Source organism: Tenrec ecaudatus, chromosome 1 (genome assembly GCF_050624435.1).
Source record: "Tenrec ecaudatus isolate mTenEca1 chromosome 1, mTenEca1.hap1, whole genome shotgun sequence".
Taxonomy (NCBI): Eukaryota; Metazoa; Chordata; class Mammalia; order Afrosoricida; family Tenrecidae; genus Tenrec; species Tenrec ecaudatus.
Window position 1 is genome coordinate 160,680,382 of NC_134530.1, and position 13,881 is coordinate 160,694,262.

Below are 13,881 nucleotides of genomic sequence, written 5' to 3' on the forward strand. Positions count from 1 at the left end.
GATCCCTGCCCTGGACCAATCCCCACAGATCTGCTAGCCCACCCAAACGAGCACCTTTTCAACCCTGAGACCAGAGGGGCTAGATGGTGCCTGGCTCCTAGTATAGATGGTTCTGAAGAGAATGGAGGAAAGTCAGAACAAAACCAAACTTTCTGAACAGGTCAGACTTACTGGACTGAGAGACCCCTGAGACTGTCGCCCTTTGGACACAGAATCTGAGCGCTCTCTGCAGGCCACCCTTTAGCCAAAGAAAAGTGTCATCGTCAAGCCGTGAACTTAGTGGTCAGTAGTTGCATACATGCATAAAAAGGTGAGAACAAGAAGGGAAGGGAAGCTAGATCAACGGAAACAGAACAAACAATGTAAATCATGGGGATGCTGACCCAGCATTGTTCCAATGGCATGGGACAGTCTTTAGGAGAACTGTTAAGGGGAACTAATCTGCTGTGTAGATGCTTTCAAATTAACAATTATTATATGTTATTTATACTATTCAAATCAAACATTATTTTAATGATAGGCACTTTCCCAGTTCTTAACTGTAGCTTTCCATTGCTGTGTAACTGCTGCCTCTATAACCAACATGTGCAAAACACTCTTTTCTCTTTAAGCCTTTTGGTGTGAGTGAAGTTCAGGCCTTGTTTTGGGCAAGTTACATGTTTGATTACATTCTCACAGCAACCAATTAGGGTGTTGTTGCTATCCCCATTTGACATGTAAGCACAGCTAGCAAAGGTTAACCAACTTGATCAAAAGCAGTAGGCAGAGCCAGGATTTGAACTCAGATAGATGTGAGTCCAAAGCTCATTTTCTTTTTGATTGACCCATCCTGCTGTAAGAGCCAATTGTTGGCCATGTTCACTAGCCTGACTTCTTCCAAAATGTAAAAGGGCCGATTTCTGTCAGTGAAAAGGACCTGATTCTTTCCTACAGCTAGTCCATGTAAAATGACTGAATAGTTTGTGTATAGATTAGACTTTAGACTGTGAAATGTCAGAAGTGCTGAATTTACTGTCTTGTTTGTTCAGCCCAAAACAAGGAAGAAGGCCCGCCGGGTGAGATGGCCTGCCTGTGCCGTTTACATAAATGGATGTTTCAGATACCAGACTGACAGAGAACATTGCCATGACTGAAAAGTTTATGGAAGGCTTGTAACTAAACTTAGCATCATTTTCAGGAGGGAATGATCCTAATGGTTTGGAACCGGAGTGAGAAAGAGTTTCAAGGCTTTAAATACCACATGAACAGCGGCCAGGTGTGTCCCCTAACTCTTTGGAGAAAGCCTTGGGAGGGAACCTCCACGCCCGCTGCCCAGTGGTGTATGCTGAGACAGCAGGCTGGGTCAGCGGTCTGCGAAGGTAGTTGGGTTTGTGGAAGAAGTTTTGTAAGACTCAGCATCTTTCTGGACACAAATGATTGTTCTTTTAAGCCTCTGCTTTTCCTCCTTTCAGGCTTTCAGTGCACTGAGACAGGAAGAAGAGGGAGTAGGTTGACTTACGCTGAAACCCCAGACAGAGGGGAGGGGCTTTGAAAAGCTCATGGAAAAATGGAATTGGAAGATCATGGGAATTTTCCTCGATATTTTTGAAACCTTTTCCTATGTTTTCTATGTTGAGCTCATTACGCCGCTCTTCAAGTATGAGAGCACAGACCAGAAACTAAGTAGGCTCCTATGAGAGGAAATGAAGTGATTGGGAGATAAAAGGAAGTTGGGTCAGTTGATGAGATTTCTGAGAGAAATCTCCTTGCCATTTAAAAACCGATCTATGTGGGAAACTAGCTGTGTATGGAAATGAATATGCCATTTCACTTTCAAGGCAATGAAACTTGGCAAAGGAAAGCGGAGTCGACTACTTTGGGGCTGTGAGGAGGAACTGGATATAAATATAAAGAAATGACCTTGAGTCGTGGTTTAGGTCTTTTCCTTTACAAGTGAAGATAAGTGTTTTGTGGACAGTTTCTTTAAACAGAGGCCCCAGGAGGTTGACAGTGGACAGAGAGGGTCGTTCAGGTGGCAGGCTGGTCCGAGGCCCTGAGGATTGTATTGTGTACTGCATGCCTAGGGTGAGGGAGTCGGGCTATTACGTTTGAAAAGTTGTCTTTCCCCCAGGCTTCACCCTGGTTTCCCTTGAGCTTTCCTAAACTCTCTGTGGGATCCTAGTCTCAGAGGAAGGGTAGCCCTCTCACCTGTTTCCATTCTCCCCCACCACACATTCACAAACCAGCGCTTCTCACCAGGCTCTGTGAAAACAGCTTTCCTGGAACCAAAATAATCTTTTTTGATTTTATGGTCCATGTCAAGTGGAACTGGAGTGGGGGCAGGAGGGTGGAGCTCTATAGTTGTTTGGACCCTTCTGGTTTATGGGATTGTCTTTTTCCCTTTTTCCCCTTAGGAACGGCGTGAATGTTGAGGGGGCGACACACAAGCAGGTGGTGGACCTGATCCGAGCAGGCGAGAAGGAGTTGATCCTGACAGTGTTATCTGTGCCTCCTCATGAGGCGGATAACCTAGACCCCAGTGACGACTCGTTGGGACAATCCTTTTACGATTACACAGAGAAGCAAGCAGTGCCCATATCGGTCCCCACATACAAACATGTGGAGCAGAATGGTGAGAAGTTTGTGGTGAGTGTCAGCCCAACTCAGTCCTCCAGTCTCTAGCCTGTTCCTCCATCTCATCATGTGTGACCTATCAGACTGCAACTCAGGAAGATGGGCCCACACATCAATACAAGAGGAATTAAAGTAACGAAGAAGAGTTCTCTTAACTCTAATTCCATTGTATTTTCAGAACAGCTTGAACTTTGCTTTCTGGGCAGTTGCAAACAAGGGTGAAGCATCTTTTTGTGTGTTTTTTAATCATTTTATTGGGGGCTCATACAAGTCTTACCACAATCCATCCATCCATCCATCCATCCATCCATCCATCCATCCATCCATCCATCCATTGTGTCAAGCACATTTGTACATTTGTTGCCCTCATCATTCTCAAAACATTTGCTTTAAAAATATCAGCTCCTCATTTTTTCCCCTCTCTCCCGCTCCCCTCTCCCTCATGAACCCTTGAAATGTATAAACGAGTATTATTTTGTCATATCTTAAGCACTGTCCGGGTGAAGCGGGTTTGTCTGTCTGGTTTGCTTTGCGTTTTATGTTGGTTTTGGCTGTTACCTGATGCTTTGCTGATAGCGGTCTTTCACTGTTGACTCGGGGGCTGTAGAACAAGCTAAAACAGCAAGATTTATTGACAAAGGAGATGTCTTCCAAAACATCAGGTAATACAGAGCGTCAACCATTTCAGAACCTACATGTGCCCTACATCCCTCTTCACAGCACGGAGTGTTTTTGGTTGTTTCCCGTGTTTAGAGGTCTCTGTGTGAATGATTAACTCGTATTTGCCCTCCAGGTGCTCGTTCTGCTCAGTGCAGTTCCCATGGGCTGTCTCATGTATTCCCGAGCACCACTGCTGTGCTGTAGGCTATGCAAGAAGGCCCATGTTGAATTCTGGGCTCCGTGTGCCAGCTCCTTCCCAGCACGCCTTGGTTTCTTCTCAAAGGTCCGACTGCCACTGATAGTCCAGCAGCTTACATGTTCTGTTGGTTGCGGTATGCCGTATGTGTCTGTGGGTATTTAAGAATGTGTTGTGGACAATGCAGTGTGTCCTATTAAATATTAGCAGATAAATTCCTTTGTTTAACGCTGACCTGCTGACTAAAGTTGCAGGCCCTGTGGCTGGAATTTGCCCCGTGGCTAAGAATGTGCCACTAGTCAGTATGATAAACCTTTTTCAGTGAGGAGATGAGAAAGGCAAGCAAGCTAGAAAAACCACAGGAAGAGCAAATCATGTTTGACTGCATCTGCAATTGAGCTAGAGCAGATGTTGTCAGGTGCCGTCAAGTGACCCTGTGTGGAACATAAGAGAACACTGCCTGGTCCTCAGTGAGCCTCTCCGTGATGTCTTTCTGGAAGCTCATGCTGTAGCCACTGTGTTAGCTCACCCGTCTTGTTGAGGGCCGCCCTTTTCCACCGAGCCTTTCTTGTACCAAACATGATGCCCTTCATGATCCTTTCTGATAAGCGTATCCAAAGGGTGTGAGGGGAACTCTCCCCATCCTTGCTTCCACGGAGGATTTTGGCTGTACTCCTTCCAAGACACATGTTCTCCTGGCAGCCCAGGGTACAGGCGAGTTCCTTGTTGACACCTTAACTTAGCTGCATTCATAACACTTCAGTTGTCCTTCCATGGCCAGCCTTCATAGGCGCGGGGAGCCATCGGAAATACCACGGCTTGGCACAGACTCACCTAAGTCCCCACAGTGACAGCTTTGCTTTGGAAAGCTTTAAAGGGTCTTTGCAACAAATTTGACCAGTGTAATACATCATTGGGTTTCTTGGCTGCTGATTTTGTGAGCACTGATAGTGGATCCAAGTAAAATGAAATCCTTGACAACTTCAATATCTTTTCCATTTATCATGCCGATGTTTATTGATCCAGTTGTGGGGATTTCTTCTTTTATTTTCCTTTCATGTCGATTTATAATCCATGCTGAAGTCTATTGTCTTTGATCTGCATCAGTAAGTGCTTCAAGTTGTCTTTGATTCCAGCAGCAAGGTGGTTGGTGGTGTCTGCAAAGTGAAGGCTGTTAGGAGCTTTCCTCTGGGCCGGGTGCCCTGCTCCTCGTCATGTGGCCCCGGCTGCTGGATTGCTTGCTTAGCACACAGATCGAGCAGCTATAGATCAGCATAGTCTTGGTAATCTGAGAAGCCTGTGCGCAAAATTGAGAGTTTTGTACTGTAAGAGTGTGCTGTTCTTTTAATCATAAAGCATGTGAGAAGTTGAAATAAAGGTCACGTCCCAAAAGTAAGCAGATTTGAATCCTCTGGGAATTACCTAAGACCTCAGGTACCTCTCTAAACTTGAGAAAGGAAATAAAGCTACAGACTGTCCTTTATTGAGCATAATTTGCCTGCATTCACATTCATCTATTTTAAGTGTTTTTGCCCCGGCAATCCAGATAGATCACATTCCCAAACCACAAAAGTTCCCTCACGCCCTTTGTAGTCAGCCCACTTCTCCGACCACCACTGCCAACCGCAGATCTGTTTTTTTCTAGAGTGGTAAATAAATGGATCACACAGTAGGTGGTCTTTGAGTCTGGCTTCTTCCCCTCAATGGAGCCCTGTAAAGATGTGCACTGTTGCATGTGTGTCAGGAGTGGGAGCCTTTCGGAGCACCATGTTCAGTATGGATTTATTTGGACAGTTTCTTGGGTGGTTTTTTATCACTCATTTGTTGATGCACCTCTGGGTGGCTTCCAGTTTTTGACTATTTATGGCTAAAAGCTGCCTGAGATAATGTTAATGGACAGCACTTCATGTGGACGTGCTTCCTTTTTCTTGAACAATTTATATACTCGTGTCTAAGCCAAGCTTGTCATTTTTAATGGCAGTCTTTGTGGTAGAATTAGGTGCCTCGGCTGCTACTCGGGTGGGCTTATGCTCGAGTACGTACGGTACATAGCTAGGGGTGGAATTGCAGGTCATAGGTAATTGTAAGTTTTCCTCGTAAGAGTCTGCCAACTGTTTGCTGAGTGGCTGGCTCATTGTTGCATCCTCACTCACAGTGGGTGACGAGCTGCTCAAGTCGTCGGCCTGTTTTAAAAATGGACTTGTATATCTGCTTGTTTTGTTGTGTTCTTTGTAGATGTAAGTCCTTTATCAGATAGATGTTTTTTTTTGTTTTGTTTTTAATTTTAACAATTTATTAGGGGCTCATACAATTCTTATCACAGTTCATACATATACATGCATCAATTGTATAAAGCACATCTGTACAGTCTTTGCCCTAATCATTTTTTTCTCCTCTTTTCTTTTTTTACATTTTATTAGGGACTCATACAACTCTTATCACCATCCATACATATACATACATCAATTGTATAAAGCACATCCATACATTCTCTGCCCCAATCATTCTCAAGGCATTTGCTCTCCACCTAAGCGCCCTGCATCAGGTCCTCTTTTTTTTTTCCCCCTCCCTCCCCCCTCCCCCCTCCCTCATGTGCCCTTGGTAATTTATACATCATTATTTTGTCATATCTTGCCCTATCCGGAGTCTCCCTTCCCCCCTTCTCTGCTGTCCCTCTCCCAGGGAAGAGGTCACATGTGGATCCTTGTAATCAGTTCCCCCTTTCCAACCTACTCACCCTCCACTCTCCCAGCATCGTCCCTCACACCCTTGGTCCTGAAGGTATCATCTACCCTGGATTCCCTGTACCTCCAGCCCTCATATGTACCAGTGTACAACCTCTGTCCTATCCAGGCCTGCAAGGTAGAATTCGGATCTTGGTAGTTGGGGGGAGGAAGCATCCAGGATCTGGGGGAAAGCTGTGTTCTTCATCGGTACTACCTCGCACCCTAATTAACCCATCTCCTCTCCTAAACGCCTCTATGAGGGGATCTCCATTGGCCGACACTTGGGCCTTGGGTCTCCACTCTGCACTTCCCCCTTCATTTAATATGGTATATATATACATATACACATATATACACATACATACACTTATATCGTTGTTTTTTTTTTTGCATGATGCCTTATACCTGGTCCCTTGGCACCTCGTGATCGCACTGGCCGGTGTGCTTCTTCCATGTGGGCTTTTTTGCTTCTGAGCTAGATGGCCGCTTGTTCACCTTCAAGCCTTTAAGACCCCAGACACTATCTCTTTTGATAGCCGGGCACCATCAGCTTTCTTCACCACATTTGCTTATGCACCCATTTGTCTTCAGCGATCCTATCATGGAGGTGTGCAGTAAATGATATGATTTTTTGTTCTTTGATGCCTGGTAACTGATCCCTTAGGGACCACTCAATCACACAGGCTGGTGTGTTCTTCCATGTGGACTTTGTTGCTTCTGAGCTAGATGGCCGCTTGTTTATCTTCAAGCCTTTAAGACCCCAGTCACTATCTCTTTTGATAGCCGGGCACCATCAGCTTTCTTCACCACATTTACTTGTTCACCCACTTTGGCTCCAGCCGTTGTGTCAGGAGAGTGAGCATCATAGAGTTCCAATTTATTAAAAGAAGGTATTCATGCATTGAGGGAGTGTTTGAGTAGAGGCCCAAGGTCCTTCCACCACCTTAATACTTAACCTATAAATATAGACACATAGATCTATTTCCCCATCCTCCTATATTTATTTGCATGTACATGTCTTTGTCTAGACCTCCATGAATGCCCTTTGACTCCTAGATCTTTCCTCCATCTCCCTTGACTTTCCTCCTGCCCTACTACCATTGCCTCATCGCCACCTGGGCTAGAGTATACCTCTTCTCTAAGCAACCTTACTCTTGATCATTTCCCACCAGGCCTGCCACTCCCCCTTTTCTACCATTTGGGGTCCCATGTTTTTCCCTTGTCCCTAGGTTTGTTAACACCACTTCCTTACCCCCCCACCCCAAGTCCCCCCGGAACTGTCGGTCCCGTTGTTTTTCCTCCAGATAGCTCATCCAGCCTGTCCTATTCAGACAGACCTGTGGAGACACTAACATGCACGAAAACAAGACAGAGGAAAACAAAGCAACAGTATACAACCAGACAACAAAACAACAAAAACAAACCACTGACAAAGAACAGAACAAAACAGTTCACAAGAGAAAAGCTTGTAGTTAGTTCAGGGATCGTTTGCTGGCCCTTAGGAGCGTTTTCCAGTCCAGTCTGTTGGGGCACCACGCCCTGGCTCCAAAGTCCACTTTCAGCATTCCCTGGGGACATTGCCACTCCATTCCCTTGCTGTTCCGCTGCACTCCCCCAGTGATTTGCCTCGGTGTGGTGGGATCAGGTCAGGTGCAATTCCCACACTGTGTCTCCGGTGCTGTCCCCTGTATTGCCCTTAGTCACTGAGGGGCATCATGTCTCATAGTGGGGCCAGCCATGTTGTTCTCTCTGTGGACTGGCTGCTCTACTCAGGAACATCATCATCACGGCCTGGTGGGCCAGGCTGTGCTCCACTCTCTCCTCCTGCCCCTTCATCTTATCCCGTGTGCTCTGATCAGATATGTCCATCTCCCGGAGCTGCAGAGTCAATGTCGTCCTTTGGAACAAATTCTTTTCGGGGGAGGGGCAGGAATCCACTTAATTTATGGTGCTGGGGCCAGCCTCCCAGACTTCTTCACTGGTTCCCTCCTCCACGCCGGGATATTGCATTCACACCTTGCGACACTGGGTTGAAGTCTGGTCCCACTTCCTTTCCCCGCCTCCTCCACCATTGTCTACCATGTACATCCCTGGTTTTGGTCTGGTCTCTTCCATACTACACCGTCTTCACCCCTAAAATGTTTGTATACAGTAGCTTTTTTCCCTATGCCACTTTTGCTTTAAAAAAAATTTTTTTTAATTCTTACCTCAGCGGACTCATGTTGTACTTGTCCTTTTGTGCCTGACTTACTTCACTTAGCATGATTTCCTGCAGTTCTTCCCATGCCGCTATGTGCCTCATACGTTCATCACTGCTTTTTAGTGATGCGTAGTATTCCATTGTATGTATATACCACAGTTTTTTAATCCAATCGTCAGTTGATGGAAATTTGGGTTGTTTCCAGCTCCTGGCAATTGTGAACTGTGCCGCAATGAACATTGGAGCACAGATGTCTGGTCTTGGTTTGTTTCTTGCCTATTCTGGGTATATGCCCAGTAGGGGGATTGCTGGGTCATGTGGTAACTCTATTTCCATCTGTTTTAGGTATCGCCAGATTGATTTCCATAGTGGCTGTACGTACTTACTGTCCCACCAGCAGTGGATGAGAGTTCCTGTCTCCCCACAGCCCCTCCAACACTTGTTGCTTTCTGATTTTTTGAATTGGGTTACCTTTGAGGGTGTCAAGTGGTACCTCATTGTTGTTTTAATATGCATTTCTCTTATGGCTAAAGATCGGGAACATTTTCTCATATGTTTGTTGGCCATTCGGGTTTCTGCGCCTGTGAAACTTCTGTTCAAGTCCTTTGCCCACCTTTCAAGTGGGCTATTGGTTTTTTTCTTTTTGGAAGCTAGCAGAGTATTGTAGATTTTAGTAATAAGGCCTTTGTCTGATGTGTCATTGCTAAAGATGTTTTCCCAGTCTGTAGACTCTCTTGTTACTCTCTTGGTGAATTCTTTAGATGTACACAGGTGTTTTATCTTCAGTATATCCCATTTGTCAATTTGTGCCTCCTCTGTGTTTGTGTCCTTCCCTATTTCTGATAGCCTGTGTATTCCCTGCGCCAAAGTTCTCAAGTTGGTCTCAATTCCCTCATTGATGGCCCTAATAGTTTGGGGTTTAACTTCAAGGTCTGTGATCCACCTTGAGTTTATTCTTGTGCATGGAGTGAGATAGGGTCTTGCTTCATTTTTCTGCATGTTGATATCCATTTTTTCCAGAACCACTTGTTAAAGAGGGCATCTGCTTCCCATTTGATATTTTTAGGGCCCTTTTCAAAGATCAGCTGTGTGTATGCTGATGCTTTCATTTCTGGGTTTTCAGTTCTTTTCCATTGGTCTGAGTATCTGTCATTGTACCAATACCATGCAGTTTTGAGAACTGTGGCTGCATAGTATGTGCCAAAGTCAGGTAAAGCAAGCCCTCCCACGGTGTCCTTCTTCTTGAGGAGTTCTCTGCTAATTCTGGGCTTCTTCCCTCTCCATATGAAGTTGGTAATCAGTTTTTCCATTTCTTTGAAGAAAGATGATGGTAATTGTATCGGGGTAGCATTAAACTTATGTAGTGCCTTTGGCAGAACTGACATCTTAACTATATTAAGTCTCCCAATCCAAGAGCATGGAATGTTCTTCCATTTGTTGAGGTCGCTCTTGGTTTCTTGTAATAGTGTTCTATAGTTTTCCCTATATAGATCTTTTGTTTTTTCAGTCAGGTGTATCCCTAGATATTTCAGTTTGTGTTTGGCTATTGTGAAGGGTACCACCTTTTTTATCTCTTCTTCTGTGGTCTTATCTGATGTGTATAACAGTCCGATGGACTTCTGTTTGTTGATCTTGTATCCTGCCACTCTGCCAAACTCCTTTATTGCTTCCAGTACTCCCCTTGTGGAACTTTTGGGATTTTCCATATATAAAATCATATCATCTGCAAATAACGATAGTTTCACCTCTTCCTTCCCCAGACGAATACCTTTGATGTCACTTCTTTGCCTTATGCTGTTAGCTAAAACCTCCAGCACGATATTAAATAGGAGTGGAGACAAGGGGCATCCTTGTCTGGTTCCCTTTTTCAGTGGGATTGTGTTAGTCTTTTCTCCATTGACTATGACTTTGGCTGTTGGTTTTTCATATATAGCTTGTATTGTCTTGAGGAACTTTCCTTCCATTCCTATCTTCGCTAGTGTCTTAAACAGGAATTGGTGTTGGATGTTGTCAAATGCTTTTTCTGCGTCTATTGATATTATCATGTGATTCTTATACTTTCTCATGTCAATGTGATGAATAATACTAATGGTCTTTCGTATGTTGAACCATCCCTGCATCCCTGGTATGAATCCCACTTGGTCATGGGTTTAATGATATTTTAAAAGGAACTGAAAAGGAAAGAGTTCTTTTATAGCTACTTACATATTTACGATTTCTGGTGCTCTTCATTCCTGTAACCCGGGGTTTGGATCCAGTTTATACCTGGTGTCATATCCTTCCTGCCTCAACAAAGCTGGTATTATTTCTGTCAGTGCAGTTTGTTGGCAATGAATTATTCTCGCATTTTTTGGTCCAAAAATAGTTTTTATTTCATCTTTATATTTGAAAGATACAGGATCTAGAATTCTAAATTGCTGGGTTTTGTTTTTTCTTTAAGTACATTAAATCTTTTTAAATCCAAGCTTGTAGCTTATGGTATTTCTCATGAGAATGATCTTCATTTTAATTTTTATTCTTGTTTATGTAATATTTTGACTCACTCTGACTACCTGTGTTTGTGTGTGTGTTTTTCTTGGTATTTATACTGACCTTTATGGATCTATGGTATGATATTTTATTATTTTTGGAAAATTTTCAGCTGTTAATGTCTCAGATATTTCCTATGCATCTTTCTCTTCTTTGCTCCTTGAGATTGGAAATCACATGTTATTAGACTGTTTGATAGTGTCCTATAGCTTTGGGAAGAGAGAGATGGGGCTTTTAAAGAGTTCCAGTCTCGGACACTCACAGGGGCAGTTCTACCCGCCCCCATAGGGTCACTGAGTCGGTGTTGACTTGATGGCAGTGAATTGGCTTGGTTTTATAGCTTTTGTATATTCTATTCTGCTGCTCATTAAAAATTTTTTTCTTTTTTAGTTCCGTGTAGCACATCTCTATGTTGATTCTTACTGTGTTCAGCCTGATAATCCCATAGGGATGCTTTTTAATTCTTATCATTTCCATGTGATGTTTTCCTATAGTTTTCCTATCTACTGAAATGTATACATCCATCTTTTCCACTAGATCCCTTAGCGTATTTATCATAGTTATCTTAAAGTCCCAGTGGTGCTGCTAACCTCGAGATCAGCGGTGTAAAACCACTAGTCAGCTAGCCGTGGAAATCCGCGGGGCAGGTCTACACTGCCCTTTAGGGTTGCTCTGAGTTGGAATCGACTCAGCGGCAGTGAGTGTGGTGTGGTTAACGTCTGGGTTATAATATATCCTGCTTTATATCTTCTGAAAGTGGACTTTTTATTTCTTACCCTGTTTTGTTTTAAGTAATGTGATGCCAAGCACCGCATGCAGAACAACAGTAGAGCCTGAGGAAACGAGTATCTGCACCTTGAAATGGCGGAACTCCAGTTGCTAATAAGGAAGTGAGTCAATCTAGACCATAGCTTCCTAAACTTACTTGGCCTGCTGCCCCTTTTCAGAAAAAAAAAAATACTCGCTGTCCCTTGGGAATTAAAAACTTTCATAACTCCACATCCAGGATAAAGTGTAGGCATCTACTTTTGCAGTCACCCTGGATCGCTCCAGCACCCCAGGAGGCCATGCTGCCCGTTTTGGGAAACGCTGATCTAATCAGAGCTGATAAACTGGGCTAGGGTCTTGTTGGGGCTACCAGTATGTTTGCTCAAATTCTTCGAGCAGTGATTGGGCTGCTGTTATCTTGCGTTTGGAGTAGAGGCTTATAGAGAGTTTTTCTTGGTGTCCTGCTCTGCTCTCTGCTTCCATGTTCAGCCGTCCCTGCATACCTACACCACAGAGCCGTGCTGCACTCCCACTCTTCCCCCGGGCTGGGCTGCTCTTGTCCTTACCTTGGTGCTAGGTCTCAGGTGGGTCTGTGGGCCTGAATCTCAGGATGGAGGCTTTCTGCTCATCTCAGCCAAATGATGCCTTCTACTTGTAATTGGGCTTGGAGTTTTAGCCCCTCTCCTAAGCAGCCTTAGGAACCTGGACCCCAGGTGCTCTCCTGTCCCTCCCCCAAAGCTGTTAATCCTTATGTGTATTCCCAAAAGGCTTACAGCTTTTGCTTAGCAAAGAAGGGTACCAGGAGCCCTGTTACAAGTTGGGCTGCTAAACACAAGATCAGCAATTTGAAACCCCTAATTTTTAAAATCGGGAAGATTCGCAGCTTTGGGATATTCTGTAAGGTCGCTGTGAGGGTCTGAATTGACGCTCTGGCAGTGGGTGTGATGTTTGGGTAGGTGACAGGAGCACTGCGCCTTCCCTCTAGTGGCTCAATCCCTCCTGCAGCCCTGCACCCTCACCGGAGCCTTGGTGTTTTCTGGCCCTGCCCCTGGTCTTTCTTCGGAGTGCGCGCGCCAAGGCCCTTGGGAGACATGTCTGCGTCTGTCTCTGTGGGGAGCACGCTTCTTGCCGAGTCCTAATCTTAGAAGCGAGAGCAGCCAATGATCCATGATCGCAGCATCATTACTGAGTCTCTTTCTACTGACAGATCTTTCCCTCTGGCTTATGGGTCAGATTTCCAAGCGATTTTCCATGTCATTTTTGGTTGGATACTGTGCCTTGTGAATTTTGAGTTATCGAGCAGTGTATTAAGAAGCCCTGCTAGTTCGATGGTTAAAGCACTTGGGTGTCCAGACAGAGGTGATGGTTTGAACTGTAGGAAAAGGCGCTGCAGGCTGCTTCCGTGAGAAGTTGTCCCTGGGCACCGGGCAGGGCAGTGCAACTCTGCCCCGTAGGTTAGGGCAGCTGGGAATCCACTGAAAGGCAGTGAGCTTGAATTTGGTTGGTTTGGATATGATCATTTTTATGTTTCTTTAAAGTGTGTTAAGTTTATTCTGACATGTAGTTATTTAAAAATTACTTCTATTCTTTTGGGGTCGATTAGCTTTTACTCTAGAATAGCGGTTCTGGTCTGTGGGCCTCGACCCCTTTGGGGGTCGAACAACCCTTTCACAGAGGTCGTCTAAGACTTATCAGAAAACACCTGTTTCCGATGGTCTTGGGACCGGAGGCACCACTGGGGTCCGCCCGCATGCAGAGACGCTGATCTGGTGACAAAGAAGCTATCTCAACCTTCGCACTGACATACATTGGCTTTTTACACATACTGTCCCAAAATGTAGCAATGTAGTTTACTGTTGTCATATTAAGACTGTTACCCATGCTACACCATGCTTCACGACAAAATTTCATTTATTTGTAATTAGAAATATTTCACAATATATAATTACATATTGTTTTGTGATTCATCACCATGCTTTAATTATGTTCAATTTATAACAATGAAAATTCATCCTGTGTGTCAGATATTTACATTAAAATTCATAACAGTAGCAAAATTACAGTGAAGAAATAGCAAAGAAAATAATTTGATGGTTGGGGGTCACCACCACGTGAGGAACTGTATTCAAGGGTCAGGCACTAGGAAGGTTGAGAACTCTGCTCTGGAACTAATTGAGGCCCTCTCCATT

General features: G+C 44.4%; 1 protein-coding gene across 2 annotated transcripts in view; it reads left to right on the top strand.

Annotated features, from left to right (window-relative positions):
- SNX27 (sorting nexin 27) overlaps positions 1-13,881 on the top strand; it is an 81,391-nt gene that overhangs the window by 26,287 nt on the left and 41,223 nt on the right. The window contains exons 1-2 of one of the 2 annotated variants that reach the window (XM_075562128.1): positions 1,342-1,358; positions 2,394-2,625. Coding sequence is in view for 1 of the 2 variants with exons in the window: in XM_075562119.1 (XP_075418234.1) it covers positions 2,394-2,625 (232 nt within the window). In the remaining variant the exon portion in view is untranslated. Of the gene's footprint in view, positions 1-1,341; positions 1,359-2,393; positions 2,626-13,881 lie in introns of those variants that run through there. The other variant, XM_075562119.1, reaches the window with a different exon arrangement.